Below are 24,396 nucleotides of genomic sequence, written 5' to 3' on the forward strand. Positions count from 1 at the left end.
AGTGAGGGGAGAGGACTCCGCGGAGCTTCGAGCCTGGGGTTAATTTTGAGAGATTTATGAAGAGGGCGACAGTGAATTCTTAAAAATCAAATCAACGGCTTCGTATTTAAGTTCTACCTCCGTCTCACTTAGACCCCCCAAAGGTCGCAAACCCTGACTCTCCTCCCTCCGTTCTAGTCCCTCAGCGACACAGAAGCCGAGGCTCCAGAGGACGAAGGACAGGGCCCAGCCCTTCCTCCGGTACCCCCTGGGTGGGCTACCACACCGAGGGGACGTACGGTGGGGCCGGAAAGCGCAGGTAAGAAGCAGCCTCTGCGGCCCGAGGGCTCAATCCCCATCGGCGGCGAGGCCTGCCCCAGCACTCAGCGCGGCACTGGCCAGAGCCCAGGAGCGCCCCCACTCGGCTGCGCGTCGCAGCGCCGACTCTGCACACAGACCCCTCCCCCTGTGACGTCACCGACCAGTCTCCAGGCAACGGCCCCTCAGCGGTGCGGAGCTCCCGGCCGGCTGGGGCGGCCATGGCGCTGCCGCTCCTGCCCGGGGTCGTCTGCCACCGCAACGTGAGTGACGGCGGAGGAGAAGTCCCTTCCTCTTTCCTGTCTTGGTGCCAGAGCTGCCTTGGGGACGGCGCCAGTGTCCGTTGGCTTCGCCGCCCACCTCAGGCTAGGCCTGAGAGGTGACGAGGGCGGAAGAAAATGGCGCTTTGGCTGTCGGTGGGGTTGGCTGGGGGGGCCGAGGGGCAGGTGTGCCCTGTGGAGTCGGCCTCGGCGGTTCTGAGCAAATGTCGAAGCCTTTTTCCGCTCTCCTTATCCGGCAGGTGGAAGGACTTGTGCTGTTATGTGTACAGACCTCCTCCGATTTTACCTTGGGAATGGAAGTTCATTCCAACTAGACTGGGACTGAGCGATCTGACAGTTACTGTGGAGCAGTGTGGGGTCTTGTTGCATCTCTGACAAAGCAAAACGAGAAGAGGCAGATAACTCTAAATAACCCAGAAAGCCTTTGCAGAGGCAGGGGGCTGGGGTTGTATTGTGGGAAATGCTAGGAGTGCCAGTGTGTTATTTTTTTCAGAGCTGCCAGTATTATTAAATACTGATAGCAGCCTGAATTTGTAAGACGATATTTTTATCGTGAGCCACAGCAGCAAACAAAAGAGAGGGCTGCCATCACTATTTCGTACACATTCATCAAGGATAGCTAGAAATTTGCTGAATACAATCTGTACTGTGAAAAGGTGTGGGAGCTAAGGAGGGATGTGGGCACAGCACTATAGCCGGTGCCTTTAGAAGGCAGATGAAGCAGTGTTCATTTCTTAATAATGTTAAAATATCTAGAAGGGGAATCTGTTGCACTCACACCATGAACATGTGGTTGTAAGAGTCCTTATTTCAGCATCCTGTCTGCTTGGGTTCTTTGCCACCTCCTAAGTCTAGTCCACTTTATGGGGAAGTGTATAGAAGGTCATAATATGGTCTAGGGACAATCTGCAAATGATTTGTCAAGACGTGTATTAATGTCTGGTACCATGAGTGGCAGTACCCTTAAATTTGAGACTTCTGCATGCTGCTAGCATGTCTGTAGCCTACTTTATGAGCTATGAATCAGTCTACAGTAAGTGTAGTCCACTGTAAAACCTCTGGCAGCTCTACAAAAAAGCTGATACACAATTGTAGCCGCCCAGGTGCTGACACAGGGAACATGAAGTTGCACAGAGATATGTAGACTCCTCAGTGTTGATGTGTCAACACTGCACAGGTGTGTGCACACACAAGATCTCTTGCAGGAGGGAGCCCAGCTTATAAGGATCTTTCAGACAATTTCTTCCCTACAAACAACAGGCTGGGTGCCATTTTTAAAGAAAACCAAAAGAAAACAAAACAAGGCTGGTGGTGTATACTTAGTCTCTCATGCTGAATTCAATTTCGAATTGTAGAGAGTTGGTTGTATCTGTAACACTTCAGATAGCTGTTGAGTAGGTATATCAACAGCACTAAAATAGGTGTGTACTATTGGTATCTGCTAGGTGGAAACAAAATAGCTCCCCTCAATGTTACCCTTAACTTTATTGTTCTCCAAATTTCAGTGCAGCTTAATTGGTAGGGATTGTTTGGTTTGGAGTCTGCTGTGAGTTGTCTCCAGAGCTTCACAGGAGCTGCGAAGATGCTTTGTGATAGACCTTGTGCATCCTCTTTTAGAGAAAAGGCACAACATTTGCCTTCACATTCTTGAGGAAGAGTTACATATAGAGAGTGCTGAACACTGTGCTGAAGTTCAGATAGTGCCTATATGTGTTACGAGAACTAAAACTGTGAAAACCAAGTCACAATTACCACAAGTCAGCATTGTGAAAACGTGGTTTTGCCCTTGTTAGGGCTCCACAATGCTCTTTTTTTTACAGTCCTTGAGATAGTGGCATTAATATTGGTAAATTTCTTAAAAAGCATTTCAGATTGTCCTGGATCTTCTCTTAGTGTTGGCTGTTGTGTTTAGTCAGCAATGTGCCCTTGTGGCCAAGAGGCCAGTGGTATTCTGGGGTGTATTAGAATGGATGTGGTTAGTAGGTTGAGAGATGTTCTCCTCTCCCTCTACTCTGCCCTGGTAAGGCCACATCTGGAATATTGTGTCCAGTTCTGGACTCCTGAGTTCAAGAAGGACAGGGAACTGCTTGAAAAAGTCCAGTACAGAGCCATAAAGATGATTAAGGGAGTGGAACTTCTCACTTGTGAGAAAAGGCTGAGGGAACTAGGGCTCTTTAGCTTGGAGAAGAGGAGGATGAGAAGTGACCTCATTAATGTTTATGTGAAGGGTTAGTGTCAGGCTTTTCTCAGTGATGTCCAGTGATAGGACAAGGGGCAGTGGGTGCCAGCTGGAGCATAGAAGGTCCCACATGAATGTAATGAAAACCTTTTTCATTGCGAGCATGATAGAATGCTGGAACAGGCTGCCCAGAGAGGTTGTGGAGTTGCCTTCTCTGGAGGCATTCAAAACCTGTCTGAACGCGTTCCTGTGTGATCCTGGTGGTCCTGCTCTGGCAGAGAGGTTGGACTAGATGATCTTTTGAGGTCCCTTCCAACCCCCTAATGTTCTGTGACTCTGCAATTTTCATATTGTTCCACAAATAAGAAACTAAAAAGATCATATTGACATGAAAAAAAATGAGCCATTTCTGTAGATAAATTGAAAAGAATGAAATTATTTTCACCTGTTAGTGCTGTAAGCATTACTGTTAATGCCTCTTACTGCACAGAAGGAACAGTGGCAAAACATCCCCTGAAAGATGGGGGGGTTGTGGTTCCTGTCAGTCCTTGGGTTATAATTATGGGTATTAACTATACTCTTGCTACTCTTCAAACTACTGCTACAATCTTCTTTTCTCTGCTTCTAATGCTTCCACTTTCCTCATATGTAGACCCATGAAAGGCAATAGAAGAGAAGCACATAGGTGTTTTGTCTGTTTTGAAATTGTTTATGAAGTCAGCTGGGCTATCTCCAGAAAACCAGAGCTTTAAGATAGTTAGAGACACAGAGTCCAGCTTCAGGGCAGCAGGGGGTGTGCTGGGAAATGGGAAGAAATCTTTTCACAGCACTTAGATCTCTGGATCTAGGGTCCGCAGTCCCTTGTATTACTTCTCCATTATGATTATTATTACTTCTAGCTCACTCTACCAGGAATGCTTACTTCCTCTCCAGGCAGGAGCAGAAATGCTTCATCTCTGTCGGGGAGCAAGGGCAGTGAGGCAGGGCAGTTCACAGCCGTCTGCGGTACTGGTAGTGCAAAAGGCAGCAGCCACTATCTGTTTTTCACTGTTCACACCCCACCCCCCTGCAGCTGTAACTGACTGGTGGACTCGGTAGCTGTAACCGATTGGGGTTTAGCAATGTCAACCAGATTGGTGCTGCTGCTGTGGTCCTGGGTAGCTGGGATGAAATGTTGGTGTTTGTGCATCAAAACTAATGTGACTGGAGGGAAATATGGAAAGCACTTTTAAAACAGTGATTCCTACAGTTAAGCATGGTAATGTTTCCTTTGCACTAAATGAAGTGCAAGGATGAAAGAGACAAGCATAGCACAAGCAGTGACACGTTTGATGTGTAGTTGATGGGCTGGAGAAGAATGACAGCTAGCAGAAGGTGTCAGGGGTATAAAATATTTACTTTCTACAAAGACAGTCACAAGAGCTGCTCCTATTTTTTCAAATATCTTTAAAATCAAAATTACAGTAGTATGTGTACATGTAGGTCCACCCATCACATGTCTCCTTCACCTTTTTAAAAACTCCAGCTTCATGAACAGAAGTCCACAGACAGTGTCTGCCATGTTTACATGTGAGTGATTAGGAAATCTAGCAATAGAGCATGATGGTATTTGGAGTCTATCCCCTGCCCACTTCAGTGGCCTCTCTCTTCAAGGGGCTGGCTCATAGGCAGAAGTCAGACCTTTCCCTTTCAGTGAGGCTGGAGGTGGCAGAGTCTATTCTGGGAAGGCTCATGCTCCTCTGTCTTGTTAGCCTTGGAGCATTGCCTCTGCCTGCCCCTCTGCAGTAGTAGAATGTGGTTCTCTCACATAATTTACCTTACATTAAAGAGTTTATTAATTTCTTTATTTTCACACAGATAGCAGCTTGTAAGTTAGCGCTTTGAAAATTTTGCTACTCTTGCATACTCCTGAAAAGGGGAATTCCTCAGTTCTTTTTCTTTGTTCCTTCCTTAGAAGCCAAGGCTTAAGAGCTGTGGGGAAAACTAGGTAGTGTGGCTTCTTCCTGCAGAACTCAACTGATATAAAAATTGTGCAACCATGAGATTTTCAGTTTTGGCCACACAGATTTTGTTTCACTTGTTTGTGAGGACATAAGGTAATCTTGATAACCAGGTTTAATCCTGAACGTGGTGGGTTTGCTCTGTTAGTCCAAGAAAAGGTTTTTGCAGTCATAGCCTGGACTTTGTTGGAGATGACACTGTTTGCAACACAACAGCATCGTTCTTTCCTTTGTTACTGTTTCTAGTCTACTTTCTGTTCTCAAAAGCAACTCCTCTTTCTGAAACCAGATTGATATTCTTGCCTTGTATCAGTAGTTAATGGAGAGGACTACCTATTTGCATGAGTCAGATTTACCAGGTCTTGGCTGACCAGAGTATTTTCTTGCCTGAGGTTTGAAATCCTTCTCTGTGCAACAACACACATGGCATTCCCTTGAGATCTCAGGAGGAAGATACAGCCTTGAGAATATGAATTTCTGTTGCAAACTTCAGTGGAGCAGCAGAAATTCCACATCTTCCTTGTTTCATGCAGGCATTTGGAATTGCTCTCAACTGTGCTACTTCTGTTGTCTCTGTTTTTCTCGTTTGACTATTTTCTGCTGCTCTGGCATCAAACCAGGGCATAGTTTGTTCTTGATGGAGCCCTTACCAACCTCTTTAAGTAAGCCTGCTTGCTGTGCCTTCCTTTCTTCTTTCCCTGACTTCTTTCCTCAACCTCTTCCACTACATCCTATCCCTCAGCCTTACTATCTCATATCTATATTTGTTCACAACCTCCAAACCAATATTTTCCTGTATTTGTAAGGGTTGCATTTTGGGTCCTTTATATCTATCTGTTGTCTTTTCTCAGGCTATAAGAGCATGCTAATAGAATTATAGTATCATCAAGTGGTTTAGGTTGGAAGGAACCTTTAAAGGTCATTTAGTCCATGTCCTCTGCAGTGAACAGGAACATCTTCACCTAGATCAGGTTGCTGACCGTGAATGTTTCCAGGGATGGAGCTTCTATCACCTCTCTAGAAGACTTGTCCCAGTGTTTCCCACCTTTCCTGTAAAAATACTCCTTGTTATATTCGGTCTAAATCCACCCTCTTTTAGTCTAAAAACCATTACCCCTTGTCCTATTGCTACAGAAAATTTGTCACCTGAATTTGATTGGCATAGTGTGCAGCATTTGCATGTATTTCCATTGCTTAGTTGAAGCAACCAGGAGACTGTGTCAGCAGCCTAGAGTAGTTCAGAAACACCACAGTTCATCCTGATAAAAGATTTGAACAGGACACCAGTTGTTCTCAAGGTGGGAATTAAAAATGGGTACAAGGAAGAGAAGCAGACTGCTACTAGCAGCTTCTGCCATAACTCCTTATGGAATTTGGTTAAAAACACATAGCTTCTGAGACAGTCTGTGTCACAGGGCTCCTTCATCACTTCAGCTGCTGTGGTGAGAGATTTCCAGTTGTGTTTGGTTCAGATGAAATGTGCAGCTCCTTGATGAGTTTGCTGTGACTCCTTATCAGAGTATTAAAGAGCAAGATGAAGAGAGCAAGAGGTAGAGTTCCCCAAGGACTGCAGTGGCTGAGTTTGCAAAGCCAGTGGCTGCAATCATAGAATTCTGACCTTTGCATTAGTTGCTATTGAATGTATCCTCAATATTTATTTCAGGCTCACTGCACAGAAAATGGCCAGCTTTGTTCAGCAGATCTACAGCCTGTTCAGTTTAGCTGCATTAGCACAGCAGACACAGTAAAGCTCTTTTCCTGCACTCTCACAGATTTCTTTTAGAAGTCATTTAATATTACCATGGAGGTAACATGATGTTCTGTCTCTATTTTAGGCTGGATGTGGTCTGAGTTCATTAGCTGAGCCTTCCCAAATGTCATTTTTCTCTTTTGTGATAGTCGCTCTTTGTCTTACACTTTTATTGTTGTTTATTTTGTTGTTGGTGGTGTTATTTTTAAAGAAATAACTATATAGACTTCTAAAATAAGAAGAGATTATTTTGCTTATGGATTTAGGTGATTTTCACAGAGAAGGGGCTTATAAGTAATTCTCTTATTAGGAATCTAAAATAGTCTTTCTGTCAAACCCCAAGAAGTTACAAGAATGCCACAAAATTATTAATGGAATTGCAGCTGTTGGGCCATTTATTTTTGATACCAAATTGTGAAGGATATTGCTATTTCATCCATAAATTCTGGAAAATTTCCAGCAGAAGCAAAGCTAGATTACTTTGTTGAACACTGTACCACACTGTAGCTCACCAGAACTCAGAAAGAGATGAACAGCAAATGCTTCTAGAAGAATCTTTTGAGGACATGAAAAGCTTTCCTTTTCTCAGGAAAACTGCCACCTGCACAGTGCTTTAATGATGATGTCTTTCTCCTTACCTCATGCTGTGATAATAGGAGAAAATAATTAAATATTTGCTGTGCAAGCAAGTGTGTTCTCTAGTGCCTTCAGTATAAACCCGATGTTTGTACCTAGAGATTTCCCTTTTTAATACTCATCTTGGTTGCAGTTATTCCATATTTGAACTGGTAAATGCAGAAAGCTCCCTTCTATTCTGACTTCCCCCTCTCAACTAGATTTGGCTGCGTAAGGCCTCATCTAGCCTGGCTTTGAACACCTCCAGGATGAGGCCTTGAGCAGCTGAGTCTAGTTGAGAGGCATCTCTGCCCATGGCTGGGAGGTTGGACTTTATGTTCTCTAAAGTCCCTTCCAACATGAGTCTTTCTGTGATTATAAGAACCTACTTTACCAAGGAACAAACTTGTTAGAAAGAAATAGCAGAAGAAAAGGCATCTCAGAAGTGCACTAAGGAGAGGGAGAAAATAATCTCCAGTGCAGACTCCATCAGTGCCCATCCAGAATCCTGTACCAGGACAGTTCCTGTGCTCACTTCTTGATGGACAGGTGGGATAATGATGGGAAGATTCTGCTCCGAATGCCTAAATGTCAGTGCTTATACTGTGTGCTGAAGCATAATATTTTATATCAGAGCTCAAAAAAAAGTACTGATCTGAAATATTTTATTTTGGGCATTACTCCTGCAGATACCAAGCTTTTTTAGAAAAATCTTGTTAAATTCTTGCCTTGAGCAATGCTGTATGGCAGCGGGGCTGTGAGCTAATGAGTTGTTACACAAGTATTTCCTTTCATTGATTTTCTCTTTTATTCAGTAACCCTTGTTCTTGAGTTATAAACACACAGTTCAGGAATACTTCTTTTTTTCCCCCTTTGTATTCTTTAAGCTATGATGCTTGCCACGTGTCCTTTTATTCACCTCTATTCAAAACATTCACAAAACATTACTTACCTTTGAAATATCTTCTCTGGGGAAGTGCATCCATACCCCTTATTGTCCCCAGAATGTGAAGCTTATCTCATTTTGCAGTGACTGTTTCAAAGGGTGCTGGCTTGCCCAGCTTTTGTTAACCTAAGCAAGGTATTGCCATCGATTATTATGGTATTAAAAATAGTAATTTGTAAAAATAGCCAGTCATTTGTTATTCTTCGTATTACTGTCCTTGCAGAAGTGGAACACGCAAGTATTTTAAGGAAACGTTCAGCTAAAGTGGTGATTGAGCTGTTGGTGTCAAGGGCAGCTTTCTGTCCTGTGTCACTAGATTTAGAGCACTGCGAGGCAGGTGAATGGTTTGGTTTGTAACCTTCAGTGTTCAGCAGTTTGTACATACAGGCATTGAAAGTTATGAGCCATGAGAGTGGTTAGCAGCTTTTCAGAGTCCTCGCTGTCTTTCCTATTGGGAGAATGAAATAACTACTTGGTTACTTTCAGGTTTTGCTGCTTCACTGCCTGCACGCGTTCCCAGAACTGCTGTACTGAGCCTGTGTTACATTATCTTGGAGCATTTGAATGTTGCCATGATGAAAAATGGTTATTTGTACCATTAAAAAAAAATGTCAGCACCTTTTGGGGGAGTAATGGTTTAAATATACACGTATGATGTTCCCCCAGAGGTAGTGGGGGAGGCAGTTTTGGCCCTCTGCAGTTCTACTGACATGAGTACTCTAGTGCTGCTAATGAAAAGTTTTGCTGCCCAGACTTTTCCTCTACCCAGAGCCTTCTCTGTGCGTACTCAAATGCCAGTTACTCCCCCTTTGGCCTCATCTTCCCTCATAGTCACCTGTCCCCGGCTGAGGGAGGGCACAGGCTGCAATTACTCAGTGCCCCTTCTTTCCCTTCCTGAACAAAGTGTTCAAAGGATTTGAGAGGGCAAGGAAGGAAGGAATATCAGAGTGAGAGTCAGAATTGCCACTCATGGGAGCAAGGGTTGGTGAATTGAGGGTTAGTGGAGCCTTCTGTCGGCTTTTTCTATTTCCCTGTCCTCTTACATGAGGCAGATGTGTGGACCACTCCTTAGGTGGTTGCTGCACAACCATAGCTCACACCGATTGCCTATGGTTGAGGGAACTGGCCAATAAAGCAGGCAGCTCATTAGGAGGGACATTCCCACAGGCAGGACTGATAGTCACTTGAGGTCAGGGGCATCACTTCAAGACCGGCTCTAGCCCCAGCTAAGAAATGCAAGATGGGTTTCTCTGCAGTTGGTTGTGCAAATTGTATGAAAATATAGTAATAATATAAAGAAATCACTACAGAGACTTTCTTTTGGAATAATCCCAGATGGAATGAATATTTTATCTTTTGATCCAGATCCAACCTCCCAAAATTTAAGTGTATTCACTAGTTCAGAGCTATTTATTTTAAACTCAGTGATGAAGTGTAAGTAAGATCTTTGACATAAGTGATGGGAGCAGGTACTTCTGAATCATTTTCCATTTGTCCTCTGGAGTTCCATAGAAAAGGTTTTTCCCCTCTACCACTTCTGGGTGACTTGTTTTTTCTACTGTATGCCTCAATCCTTGTTTCAGGGAAGAAGGCACAGAAGAAACAGCCAGTATCATCCTGTCTCTCAAACTGGGTAAATTGCTGGAATGTGTTTCCATTTTTGTGTGAGGCTGGCAAATTGACCACTAAAATATGTCATGTCACTTGCGGCATTCCAGTTGTTGCAGGTGTTTCAGACTCTATAGGGAAACTTTTAAGTGATTAATCTCTCTTGCCTAGATAGCTAACTTTTATGGATTTAAAAACATAACCATGTTTTTTTTTTTCTCTCTTCTAACCTTTTGACAGATAGGGAAAGAAAAGTTCCACAAGTCACAGCACTGGGGTTACTGCAATAATGTTGCTATGCTGGTTGGAGAAGATAAGCCTGGAATAGGAGGTGAACCGTTACCTGGTCAGAGCTTGAAACCTAAATACAGCATGTTTCCTGAAGGAATGGGAAGTGATGCCCCTGCCTGGGTAGCTTTTGACAAGCAGGTATGTAGAAATCTTTATCCGTATAGATTTTGATGAATAGCTACAATATGACAAAGATGGTATAAAATTCAGTAAGAGAGCAGGTTTTTTTGTGCATGCAAAAAAGCTCCTGGATGGACAAAAAGAGTGGTAACATCTATTTTCTGATCATATCAGTATATTGGACAATTAAAATAAACATTTATCATGCCATACAGCAAGATATAAGAATATTTCTATTTTGGGGTACATCTCCTACAGGATATAATGAAAATAAGGGAGTGGTTGACATATTTCTTTTTAGTGAAAAGGTGACAGTGAAGGAATTATTTGGAAACCTGGTAAGAATGAATGTAAGGTAGACTGCAGTGCAGGAGAAAATGCTCATGGGCACTGGGGAACCATTAACCTTACTGGAATGCTGTAGGCTTGGAATTCACTTACGCCATCGTATTTGCTTGCACAAAGTCCTGTTCAATTTTGTGTGATCTATTTTATATGTAATGGAGGTAGATTGTATCCATTACAGACAGGGCAATTTTCTTTTTTTTTTCATTATTTTTCAAGAATGTAGTGACACCTTTAAAGTGAAAGCATTATAAAAAATCTATAATATGTGATGGTAGGAATTTTGTAACTACCGTTACTTTCCATGTTTAAATTTCTGTTAAGTTCACCATAGTGATATTTTATTTCTAAAGTAAAAAGCCTACAGTCAGAGAAGGAAAATGATTCAGAGAAAGAAATCATTCAGCAGATCACAGAAATGTTGTATGGCTAAATCATTATAGTATTTAAATATTGGGAAGAATGGCTAATCTCCTAATTTTTGCTTTAAAAGAAGAACCGTGCAGGTAATTGCAGTACGATTGCACATTCATCTCTTTGGCAGAACTGAAACACTGCAGGGAAATGTAAGGCTTGAACAGATATACCTGATTTCAGTTAGCATTGCCTCTGAAATTCCTAGTATTGCTTACATAGTTTTCAGTAGTGTGCTCAAGTATGAATTGGTCTAACACGCCAAAGTGTTAAGGCTCCAGCCAGTTTTCCACTTGTTTTAGCTACACTCTTCTTTCATCAAGGAGATCTGCCTTGGCTTCTCAGGGCCATATGTAGTAAGTTAGCAGGACTTAGACACAAGTTTGGGGGAAAAGAAGTCATTAGGTAGGAGGCTGCAGAGACCTGCCACTGAGCATCAGGCACTGGGCTTCGCAGGTGAGATGGGCTAACTGGCCTTTTGACGTTCCTCTATTCAGTGTATTTCTCCGCATGGTAGTATGGGACAGGAGTCTGCAGGTTCAGAATTGGCCTCTGGAGGGCTCATTTCTTTGTATCAATTGCAGACTTTTAAATGGTACTTCCCAAGTGATTTAGCTTCCCTAGTTAAGAACCCAGGATGCAGACATGTAGTCCATAGCTGCAGTTTGTGATGCAGCAGAATGAACTACACGAGAAATGACTTCAGCAGATGCTTAGCTTTTCAGATATAGTCTGCTTTCTTACCAGTGTTTCTTGGTATCCAACTTTCAGCAGTACTGTAGTAGTTGGAGGAAGGACAGGTGTAAAGAGTCATTGTTATGAGTCAGTTTCATATCCTTAATAGAAAGCAGGTGTAAATTTAATTTATTCTGTGATTAAATACACACAAGGCCTCCTGGTCTTGAAATAATGTTTATATTTTGACAGCTTCATGTGCCAGGGAAATTTGTGCCAACTTTACGAAATGCCACAGAATTTATTCAATATTTGTTACTTTTGGTTTTCATAGCTCACATTTAACTTCAAAGAGTGGGATGGGAACTTTGCACACAGCAGTGTACTACAGATGAGACATGGTTTAGGAAGTGATACATTTCAAATATTTTTAAAATTAACTTTGCTTTAAAAGGGAAAGTAAGTCATCTTCTTTTCAACTCCTTCCCTCTTCTCACCTTTCCTGAATCATCTGTTTTGATTTGCAAAACTGCAGTTGGCTGCCGCGTATATTTCAGTCATACACTAGCATGTTGATAAGGGGATCAAGCAAATAAAGTTTAAGTGCAAAAGAACTTCTACAAACTCTTCAAATGGAGTAAACCAGGACATAGGTATATGCTTAGTGAAAGAAAACACAGTGTTGAAAGTTCCCTCAACAACAGAAGGCCATGGATTTGATGAAAAGGGTCTAGAGAAAGGCCTCTAAAGTGATTAGAGGTCTGCAGCACCTCTTATGAAGACAGGCTGAGAGAGTTGTGCTTGTTCAGCCTGGAGAAGAGATCGGCTTCTTCTCAGCTGAAGCCCAGCTTGTGCATCCTGAGATATAGTAGTTCCATCATAGTTTCTTTTAAGTCCCCTGAAGTAGTCAAGAGGTCTTGACAAAGCTCCTGGTCCTTACAAAATAGTAGTTGAAGGCCAGGAAGGATACCTTGGTCACCAACAATAGCACAATACACTAATGTTTAGACAAATGGAAGGGAGATGCTAAAGGACAATAGAGTTGTTTGTGTTGGCTCTGTTGTATGCCACGTCTTTTATCCAGTGTTTTTGTGTTTGATACATAGAATCATAGAATGGTTTAAGTTGGAGAGCAGAGTAAAGGGGGAGAATCCCCTCCCTTGCCCTGCTTGCCATGCTTCTGTTGATGCAGTCCAGGACACAGTTTCTGTCTGGGCTGCATGTGTACACTGCTGGCTCATGTTGAGCTTTTCATCAACCCAGACCCCCAGGTCCTTTTCCTCAGGGCTGCTCTCCAGCCATGTGCCACCCAGCCTAGATTTGTGCTTGGGATTACACTGATCCAAGTATAGAACCTTAAACTTGGCCATGTTGAATTTCATGCGTCTGCCTTGGGCCCACTTCTCCAGCCTATCCAGGTCCCTCTAGATGGCATCCCTGCCCTCTAGTGGCAAGTCGACTGTGCCACACAGCTTGGTGTCATCTGCAAACTTGCTGAGGGTGCATGCGATTCCTCTGTCCATATCACTGACAAAGATGTTAAACAGCATTGGTCTCAGCACTGACCCCTGAGAGACGCCGCTTGTCACAGGTCTCCAGGTGGGCATTGTGCAGTTGATCACCATTCCCTGCGTGTGACCATCCAGCCAGTTCCTTATCTAGCAGTGCTCCACCTATCAAGTCCGTGTTTTTCAAGTTTAGTGACCAGGATGTCATGTGCTACAGAGTCACATGAAACAGTGAAATCCACAGTTAAAAAGTACATATAGGCAGAGTGATTTTTAATTTATTTTCAGTTATTTAGTCTGTAGGTTGTTCAGAAACTTATATATTGTATTACTTAAATCATAACTGACAGTGTCTGTATTCTTTTGTGTGAAGACTCAATGTACTCAGGTTAACAGGCTATGGTTGTCTCATTTCCTTATAATTTACATTTTATTTCTGTAATGGTGGGGCAGGACAGCAGCTACCAAAAATATGTCTGTCATATTGTTTGATGCATGCTCAAAATCAGTGGGCTCTTTGCCTTTGAAGTAGTTTGTGGAAGCAGAGTTTTCCTCATCTTGCTCTTAACCTGCCTGAGAGAAAGGAGAGCAGCCTATTGAGAAGTCTGACTGGGATACAATGTAGTTGTTCTTGTGTACTCCTGAACAAGCTGCTTTCCCCAGATGTAGAAGAAGAGGCTGTGTTTATCTGTTAGGATGTTTTAAAATCTGTTGTTAGTATTCCTGAAACTATTTTGAGGCTCTCAAAGGAATGTGCTAAAGGAATACAGATGATTAACCACTCTGTGCTGTCATAGAGTGATCTTGGACAGTTCACTAGATTTCAAATATTTTTAGCTGTAGTCTGCCAGATGCTCACTGAAAAATAGGGAACAGCTAACTAGTCTTTTTTTTCATTTTCAATGCTTCAGTTTGCCTAATGAATCAAAAATAAAGGGAGTTTAGTTTATTAAATAGAATCGTTGTGAAAAATGAAGCATGAATTATCACTGACTTGACCCAAATATGTTGTAGGGACAGGGTGGAAATCTGCTTTAATTAATACCTTTCTGCACATACATCCCACAGCAAGCATCTTGGTAAATAGTGCACTACTAAGTAGATACTCCTTTGCACTTAAAATGTGTCGTGATGATCGAAGGTCTAAATGATACCAAGAAAAATTGTGTAACAGCTTGCTGAGTTTCAGCTGGGATCTCCTGACATAAAGGCCACTGTTGTAAACCACTGACCACTGCATGTATGAGGGGTTTTTATCTTGCATTATTGCTCTTGCAAGAGACTGTGAAGCCCACTTGGTGTGCTCCTTGAGATTTTCCCACTCACTGAATTGCAGAACCAGGTAGGTTCTGAAATGCCAACATTGCACAGCTTTCAATGACCCCTGAAAAATGTACTCTGCAGTACCATTCATCAGACAGCTTGCAAGATCTGCTTAAAAAGAATGCTTCTTTCCACTTACCTCAGTGGTAAAGCCACTACTGTCATAATGGACTTTATTTTCCAGCAATTCATTGAACAGGAATCTAAAATTTGCTTCAGGACCTGGGTTGCTCATTGAGTTATCAAAAGTGCTTTGTTCAGAAGAAGGTCCAAGGAGTCCACTGATAGTTTTATATTTGATTTATTTCTTTACTTTAGAGTTCCACTTCTCCTTAGATGTTTTGACAATAAAAATGTCATGCAAAACCTTTTAAATTGCTGTGATTTAATATGGATTTCTGTTCTTATATTTCTGAGAAATAAATCTACCTCATGAGATCCATACGTTTAGTTACTTATATTCTTTAGAAGTTTATTTTTGACATATTTTTCAAGAGCATTGGAGATTTTGCTGCCTTATACTTATTTATTGTTTTTAATAGGTATTGTCTTTTGATGCATATTTTGAGGAAGAAGTGCCTGACAAAAATCAAGAGCTATATAGAATCAGACATTGTAAAATATACTTCTACCTTGAAGATGATACAATTCAAGTGATTGAACCTCAAGTGAAAAATAGTGGCATAACTCAAGGTATTTTCTTATAGCACTTTTTTTTTGCTTTCTGTATCTTTCCTTAGTACAGTCTTGGTCCTTTCCAAAGGATACATAATGTGTCTTCTTGCAGTTAAAATGGGATGTAAATGAGCAGCTACAATTGCCTTTTCTCATTACAGAACATAATGAGAACTTCGTTATTGTCTTAGTTCCTGAAGATCTAAGTTTTGTAAGGCAAAATCCCCTCCCTTACACATACAATTATGTCTCTAATACAGTTTGAAATCGTATGATACTAGGTATTTTCTCAATGTTGTGTCACTTCTGCATAGCAGTTTGTGTTCTAGATCTGTATTCCTGAGCCTGTCTCCTCCCATCTTGGCACTGACAGTTCTCTACTGGCAGCTCCGTATTTGTTGCTGCTGCAGTAGCTCTGCCATTATTGAAGGAAAGTGCCTTTTGTGCCTCTGGCTGTTAGTTCTTCTATGATTAAAGTGCCCCTGGCACAGTAATTTTTCTTAGATGCCCCTCTAAGTTAAGAAGCTGCTTTGCCTCACTGTCACATCATTGCAGTTGGGCCAGCCTGAGGACTTTTGGATAAAGGTTTACTGAGCTGATTTACTGGAGTATTAATGGACTTGGTTTACTTTAAGAAAATGAGATCTAGCAGTCAACATCCTGTTGCAGAAGGGGAACACAGCTGCTGCTTCTTGGCGTTTATGGGCCACTGCCAGAATTAAAAACATTTTCAAGGGATATAGTCCAGCTAAGCATCATGTCCTGGGATGAGTATCTTGGGATTATGGCACCTCCCCATCCTCACAGATATTTTGTGCATTCTAGTGGATCTTAATACAGCAATTTTCAAAAAGAAATTAACCATTTAACCACTGCATTCTTTTTTAAGATGAGCAGATGCTGGTATTTTCTCAGTCTACAGAGTAGGATAATATTTAAAGGTGGATCATTGCTGTTTTACCTGGGATAAAACTACCTATGAATGTTTTCTTAAACCAGTACTTCAGGTTCTGCTGTCCCCATGTCAGTAGTTCTTGCCAGAATTCTTGTTGGCTGTTTAGCGGGAGCTGATATGGAATTCAGAGAAAACTCATTCAACTTCTACCTGGGCAGCTGCTTTTCCAAGAACTGAAGAAAACAATGTTGAAGCTGCTTTTTTTGGGAATGTACAAACTACTTATCCACTCTTCGCACTCATAATTGTGAGCCAGGAGACACCATCAGGTTTAAGTTTTCCTTGACTTGTGTGTCACATGGGTGGGAGAAACTGTTTCTGGATTTTGGGTCTTAGAACAAAGGAAATACATCTAACTTAAGAGGCAGAGTGACATCTATGAGGGAGAAGGTGAAAGCCAGGTGAGAGGCCTGGAACACAAGTCCTGTGAGGAGAAGCTGAGGGAGCTGGGTTGTTTAGCCTGGAGAAGGGGAGGCTCATGGGTGTTGTCATTGCTGTCTACAACTACCTGAAGGGAGGCTGTAGCCAGGTGGGAGTTGGTCTCTTCTCCCAGGCAATCAGCAACAGAACAAGGGGACACAGTCTCAAGTTGTGCCAGGGGAGGTATAGGCTGGATGTTATGAGGAAGTTCTTGCCAGAGAGAGTGATTTGCCATTGGATTGTGCTGCCCAGGGAGGTGGTGGAGTCACTGTCCCCGGAGGTGTTAAAAAAAAAACAACTGGATGAGGCACTTAGTGCTCATCATGGTCTAGTTGACTGAATAGGGCTGGGTGATAGATTGGACTAGATGATCTTGGAGGTCTCTTTCAACCTGGTTGATTCTATGATTAGAGCAGGATAAAACAGAGCTAACACTTTTTTTCATTTGTATCAAGTTATAAGAATGAGACATTTTCACTGTCTTTGTAGTATGGGTTGTGCAAGTTGTGCTTTCAGGCCTGATCTTCCTGGTAGTGCAGTCATGTTCCTGTGGTAACAGGAATTCTACAATTTTCTCATTTCCTTGGTTGTATTTTGTATTAGTGGTTGTTGGAGTCACATTTGGTACCATATCTAAAATAAACAAATAATATTAGAAACAAGAGTTCTCTCTCAGTCTTCCATGGAAGGATGTTTTGAAGGCCTCTACAACTTGGTAAGAGTACTTTGTGTGGGATAAATGTGTATACACAGGACATTAAAGTACAGATTACAAAGAAATGTTCTAGGATCTCAAATGTACACTTATTGCTGCTAACTGGGCTGGAAAGGAAGCTTTATGCATTTATTGTGTTTAGGAAGGAAGAGGTATTGTAGATTAAAAGGGATGCACTTAGGATTCACAGTTGATGAGAAGACGTGAAGCCTATATGTTAAGATAAGCATCTACACAAGTACTCTTATTATCCTAGAGATTCATATGCTGTAGGGGGAGAAATGTAGTAGAGATACCTGTCAGAGGATTCTTCACTCGCATTCACTTGAGCATTGGCTTCATGTTCCATAACCGGAAAACAACTACAAAGTTAGTATGTTAAAAGTACTAAATACCCATGTTGGATATATGCAAAGTCCCAAACCATAGTCACTGCTAGTCTTACTCTGATTTCAATTTAAAAATGGCCTATTGCCTCTTTTATCACAATTACATATATATATATATTTCTTACATTATTGAAATCCCCTGTTCTTACTGGGAATTTGTAAGCCCAAGAACAACAGAAATGTAACTGATTGCATCATGAAGCTGGTAAACTGAAGCAGAAAGGAATTAAAATCTTGCCTATGATCATGCAGACAAGGTTGTACCAAAGTAAGGAACTGAATTGAATTGAGGTTCAAGATCAAGTTAATGAAGATGCCAGAAGTTCATAGAGGAGAGTTCAACTGTAAGAGAGTTTGGGTTGTTGAAAGGGAAATTGCACTGAACAGAAGAGCACAGGCATGGGAATGTAGTTGAAAACAGAAGTGTTGGTGTATTGAGAGCAGGATAGGCTGAGCATATGTGAACAGCCAGATACTGCAGTCACAGGAAAAGGGTTGAGTAAAGGAAAAACAGCTAAAACCAGTGATGGGAAATAATGGAATTGAACTGTTGAAGGCAGAAGGTGGTGGTACCTTAGCTTGGATGTTTACCTCAGCAGAAAAGATGCAGTGAGACAGCTGAAACGACTGTTCCCATGACTCTTCTTGAAGACTAGATATAGCAGTGGTGGGGTAGATCAAAGGCAACTGGTGTGGTAGATCAAAGGTAAGTCTTCTTATCTTGGCTGGTTAGGACCTTGAGGCCATGAGATTACTGGTGCTTGTGCCAGAACCCACAACTGAGATCTTGATGGTCTGAATGCATGTCCCTGGGCATGATGGAATCAGAGAAATATAGTAGTTTCCTACTTTACTTTCCACTATGGATATTACATATGGCTTTGCAGAAAAGAACTTGGATAGGCTTATAGACTACAGGAAAATTTGGTGAAGGAAGAGCTATTGGAGTTAGAAGAATTTCTAACTTTGATTATGATTTTACAAAAGTAAACCAAATTTGCTTCAGAGGAAAAAATGGCCAGAAAGGATGCTTTTAGCATTGATTGAAATCTCACAGTGATGAAGTAAATGATCTGTGGGAAATATGCTTTATGGAATTGGCTTCTGTACTTGGACATGAAATTGGACAGATAAGGTTCCTACTAAATAACTTAAATGTAAACTTCATTTAATTTTGGAAACTGCCTTGCTATAGTTTGAACTTTGGAAAGCATTAGAAGTAATCTGTACAAACAGAAATTCAGTGCAAAACACAAAGGAATGCAGAGGCCAACCTGAACTTGAAAAAACAAAATCGAAGCAAAAAATATCAGGACAAACACAGTTCACAATAACTAACTAAAGATAAGGGAGTACAGAGTGGAGAGAAGGGCAGTAAACTCCACCGCTTAACAAACTCCACTATGCTCTTCCAAATCCAGAATGCTAATTATTCTTCTCATATAAAAAGAAATTCTCCCATAGAGAGGCAGGCTAGATACGGCAGGGCAAGTGTTTTGTAGATCAAATTCCCAGTTAACAGGACTGTGGCTGGCTGTTACTGTCTTATCAAAAGGTCATTTATATCCCATGGGGTGGACTGGAGCTTCCAGTGCAATCCAGGCCCTGCAAGCCAGAGCAGAGTAGAGCAGCTGGCTGGCTTCCCCAAGGTCAACCAGCTGAAAAAGGGAGTGGAGCTGCCTGCTGGCTGGGTTCCCAAGGCCTGCTGGCTGAAGAGGAAAGCACAAGCAGGAAAGTGAAGTTGAAGTCAGCTCCTCCAGTATAACTGATTATCTAAGAGCTTAACACCTCCCCCAAGGCCTTGAAATAATTGTAATTCTGCCATACTTTATGGTAGCCAAATCATGACCTTGCTACATTCTCAGAAGAGTGAATAAGTGAATGTAAGAAGTTCCCTTGTTTATTGGGACAAACTGTGTTGCAAGAATAGCAGTGGTTGCTTCTCTTTCTTTCCATGCAAGCTGTCTAAAAGTGTACAAAATCCAGGGGTAAGCCATTCCTCTTCTCTCTCTAATTCACACAAGTGCTAACAGAAGAAGTCAGAAAGCTGTGCTGAGAGTATTCTTTATTCTGCAGAGCAGTGTAGCAGTAGAGACCAAATTATTTGCTACCCATCTTCATGATCCACCTCATGGTCAAAAGGCATTTTATACTATTAAAGCCTCCTTATACTGCTGCTGTTGTTGCCAAATAACCAGAATCTCTGAGAGAAAAGAAAGTATGCTACAAGTTATGGCAGGAGTGTTCAATGCCACCACCAGTATGAGAGAAAAATGTTACTCTCTACTGTGCAAGAGCACAGTAGAGAAGAGCTTTAGCCTGACCAGATGCAAGTATTTAAAAGAATGCTTGGTGGTGCAATAGGTTAGCCTGTTCATACAACTGACAAAAGACAGAAGAAGCATTAAGAACAGCCATCCAAACCTCAGTGCTGCACGTGCCTAGGTCCTCCTTTTACAACTTCTAGCAAATTTGTAGAAGAAGAAATGTAATTATTTTCAAGAAGCAAGGACAATTTAAAAAATGCTGAGCTCCAACCTCAGCTGATCAGGTTTTATTAAATTTCAAATTCAACAATATAAAATGTATCCTCTTACATGTGTAGATCAGGCACAGTGATACCTAATAAAGGCAAAGGATTGCTACAAGACATTTTCTATTAGGGGAGAAATTCTTATCCCTCAGAACAAAATAGGCATATGTATTACACTTTGAAAAGTGATATGAAAAACTAGCTGAAGGCTTATTCACCAGTTCTGAGCTAAATATGCCCTCAGAAAACACCTAATGCTAAAAAATTGTCAACCATTATGTTTTCACCAAAGTGATGATTAAACAGGAATCTCTGCATTGTGCAGAGGACTGTTCTGCCAGCACAAGATCTGCTGATCTTTGTAGGAGTGAGCCAAGGATTAGCCAAAATCAGGTAACATGTTTGAAAGTGTGTGGTTTTGTTAATAGTAATGTGATTCAGTTTTGCAGCATGTTAAAATGTTTGTGTTTTCTAACTAATATTTTTTTGAAGATGCATCTTAAATATCTGTGTATGTTTAAGCAGATAGAGGTTCACATTTATTTCACAATCAGAATATCAGTAACCAGAATATTCAATTTGGTACAGGAGAAACATCAGAGTGTGAATGGGTCTTAAATAATTATTTAAATGAGAACATAAAATAAATCTGCTTTGTTGATTTATTCCCCTGAAAAATTAAGAGTGCGTTTTCATTGTAGGAACTATAACTTAACAACTAACTCTGACAATGTAGCAGTGGAAGGTATTTCATACAGATTAGTCCTCAGGGAAATAAAGCAAACAATAAAGAATTTCCATTGATTAACCTAGAAATAAGGCCCTTCAAACACCAGATAAAACCCCACAGCAATTCCTTTCTCCCTCCTCCTCTGCCTTTGTTTATCTCCTGTCTTCCAAGGCCCTCTTCTACTCCCAGCTACCTCTAAAACAAAACAGCAATGCTGGAAAATCATCAAACAGGACTCTGTGGGAAGCACCACCAGATGCACAGCTGAAGGGCACTGGAAAGATACCCAGTTTTGCAGAGAGAGATAATGAGACAGACCTTTTAGATAATTGTGTCTAATAAAATTTTATAGTAGTAGTAGGTTAGTACTGAAACTATTTTTAGATTGGGAATTTTTGTATGTTTACTGTAGTTGTCTTAAAGTTGCACCTTTTATAATTACTGTAATTCAAAGTTGTTGGGAACCTGTAGGGATAAGGAATTATTATAATAATATGGATAGGTGGTTGCTGTCTGATCTTAGCAGTGGGCATCCACATTATAACCCTAATATTACAGAGGTGTCTGGGTTGGTAAAGCATAGCAAAGAGCCTGAGGTTGAACAATGGACCATCTTTTTATTCTCTGCAGGGTGTTTTCATACACCTGCATTGAGGTATTGATGTGGCAAAACTTTCACTGTTGTCCTTTTTGTTCTCTCATAATAACACCCCCCACCCCCACCCCCTGCAGTTTAGTCCCAGCTATGTTGATCTGCTGTTCTTTGTGAACTCTCCAGCTTCACTTGGAATAAATCTTAGCTTGTCATACGTGCAGCTGTACAGCTCTCTTTAATGTATGCATTTCATATGTGTTTAACCTACCTATATGTTGTTTCTATAATACTTGTAGCGTCACAAAATCATTGAGGTTGGAAGTGATATCTTAAGATTGATTAGTCCAACCCTCCTGTTCTGGGCAGGATCAGTTAGAGCCAGAGGCCTAGGTACATCTCCAGTTTGCTTTCAAGTATCTCCAAGAATGGAGACTTCACAACTTTTTTGGGCAGCCTTTACCAGTGTTCAATCACCATCACGGTCAAAAATGTATTTTCTTGTGTTCAGATGGAATTTTTTGTCTTCTAATTTGTGCCCATTGCCCCTTGCCTAGTCAGTGGGCACCACAGAAATGAGCCTGGCTCATTTCACCTTCATTCCCTACCATCAGGTATTTGTAACAATTGATAAGTTTCCTCCTGTAAGAGAGGAGAGCTGGTTTGTGTTTGATCAGAAGTTACAACAAGCTGATAATCACTAGGTTGCTAGAGATAAGATCCAGGGAAACAGAGCTTGCAGGTATGTGCATGAGCAGTAGGGAAAGGCGGTATGTGATAGATTCCAAAATAAAGGAGGATTTTGGTTCTCCTTGGTTCAGAATTCTGGGATGCACTGGATACATGTCACAGAATTCTGAACACATAAAAACTGAGAGCAAGGGTAGGCGAGCTGGAGTGGCACCAGCCTTACCACCATGGTGGTATGGTTCCCAGTGGGGACGCCTACCTTCTGAGATGGCAGCTAAGCAGCTCTGCTGTCTATGCATCTCAGGAGCTCTATTGGCCAGTGGGATAGGGTGAGTATAGAATCATAGAATCAGTCAGGGTTGGAAGGGACCACAAGGAACATGTAGTTCCAATGCCCCTGCCATGAGCAGGGACACCTTACCCTTGATCAGGCTGTCCAGAACCTTATCGAGCCTGGCCTTAAACTTCTCCAGGGATGGGGCTCAACCACCTCCCTGGGCAACCCATTCCAGGGTCTCACCACTCTCATGCTGAACAACTTCCTCCTCATGTCCAGTCTTGAATCTACCCACCTCCAGCCTTGCTCCATTGTAGCCTGCCCTTTGAGTGATAGAGCTACTTGGGATCGTTTGTCATGTCTTATTCAGCACTGTAGTTTCTCCCTATGGCTGTAGCATGTGAGCCATAGATATTGTGGTTTCCAGTATACCTTTCTCATTATGGTTTTAGTGTTTAAGCTATAATAAAATATTGAAGCTCCACCCAGAGGGGGGTACCCACGTGAGAGAGTTCCCTGGTCCCGAAGAACTCACTGGAACACATCCCCACACTGAGCTTCAGGATGAACAAACCCATTCTCTCAATTTTCGCTAACATGAGAGATGTCTCACTCTCTTAATTGTCAGCAGTGGGTGCTTTTGATGCATTACTCAATTCATCAATGTATTTGTGAGCTTTTATCTGATAGACCAATAGCAGATTCTTTATCTTTTTAACGTGGTAAATGTAAATAAATTACAGTAGTCCCAGAATATCAGTACTTTGTTTAAAGACATTTAAGTGTGTACTTACTTTAACAAAGTTAAAATGTCTCTCCTTTTTTATTTTCCTGACCCATCCCTTCCTTTCTTTTTCCATGTTGCTCTGAGTCTCAGGGTTGAGTTTCTGGCTCCGTATTTTTGAGATGTATTCTTTACTGCAACCCAGAAATCAGCCCAGCTCTTCACTGTTTGCTTCATGCTTGCCAAGGCACACTTTTTCCCTTGGCAGGGCATTTTTTTCCTCTAACTTCAGTTACATATATCTGTCCTCACCCTTCAGAGAGTACAGGCAAATCTTGTCCCTCCCACACACTTTCACCACCTGTGTTTTGCACAACTCTTGTGTGTTTTCTATTTTGAAAGAAAAAAAGGATACTAATGAGTAACGGAGACAACTGTTGCTTTAAAAAATGAAGTGAAAAAAGACATCTCTTTTCATAATGAGAAAAAATGCTGTGAAAAAAATATGAACATGTTACATTTGCAAGAATAAATGAGAATTTATTCCAGTGGTTTCCTCTTCACTCCAGAAGGTGATTGTTTTCTGTATTAACTTCAGACAGATAGCTGAACTTGAGGTTCCAGAATATAATCAGTATATTGTTGTTAATAAAAACTGTCATCTTAACCTAATAATTCTTTGTCAAAATGTAGGATAATTTTGTTTGTCCCATACAGCTTAATCTGTTTTGGTCATGTCAGCATGGAAAATAAGGAATTCTGTGAAGTGTTCCTTTGAGACATGGGTATTTATTAATTTATTCTACTTCTCTCACAGGACCTATTGTTCGACGGCATCGGATTCCACTTCCACCTCCTCGGGAAGATCAGTTCTATAATATAGAACATTTCAATATCAACATAGATATAATCCTTTATGCCCGAAAATATAAGATTATAGATTGTGACCAGTTCACAAAAACATTCCTGAGGAAGATGGGAATTAGATTAAATCCTCCTGCAGGTCGTCCTGATGACCCGTACACCAAAGAGCGGCAGAAGGTCAGATAAGGCAGTAACAGTGAAAACTTGATATTAATAGAAGTGCCATTGCTGGTAGGAATATGCATTCTATAAAATATTTCTCTAGCAGCAAACAGAAACTACCTATTTCAACATCATAAATCCTAAGAGAATACTTACTTTAAAAATGTTATTATATGGCTCATTGTACTTACATAGCAAAATCTCAGATAGAACTGGTTTTCTCCTGAGGTGTTCACACTCTTCGTTTTTTTTAAACAGAACAAAATTAATTGGTAAAAATAAGTCTTTCAATGTTGCACTGAAAAGAAAACAAATGCC

The 24,396-nt window shown here is 41.3% G+C and overlaps 1 protein-coding gene across 2 annotated transcripts in view; it reads left to right on the forward strand.

Moving 5' to 3' along the window:
* Nucleotides 1–469: 469 nt before the first annotated feature.
* Nucleotides 470–24,396, forward strand: part of EFHC2 (EF-hand domain containing 2) — a 64,142-nt gene continuing 40,215 nt past the window's right edge. Inside the window, exons 1-4 of one of the 2 annotated variants that reach the window (XM_064151876.1) lie at nt 470–560; nt 9,917–10,105; nt 14,895–15,045; nt 23,870–24,093. In XM_064151876.1, coding sequence (XP_064007946.1) covers nt 519–560; nt 9,917–10,105; nt 14,895–15,045; nt 23,870–24,093 — 606 coding nt within the window. In that variant the 5' untranslated portion in view covers nt 470–518. The remainder of the gene's footprint in view (nt 561–9,916; nt 10,106–14,894; nt 15,046–23,869; nt 24,094–24,396) is intronic. The other variant, XM_064151877.1, reaches the window with a different exon arrangement.

The sequence above is a fragment of the Pogoniulus pusillus genome, chromosome 12 (genome assembly GCF_015220805.1).
Source record: "Pogoniulus pusillus isolate bPogPus1 chromosome 12, bPogPus1.pri, whole genome shotgun sequence".
Classification (NCBI taxonomy): domain Eukaryota; kingdom Metazoa; phylum Chordata; class Aves; order Piciformes; family Lybiidae; genus Pogoniulus; species Pogoniulus pusillus.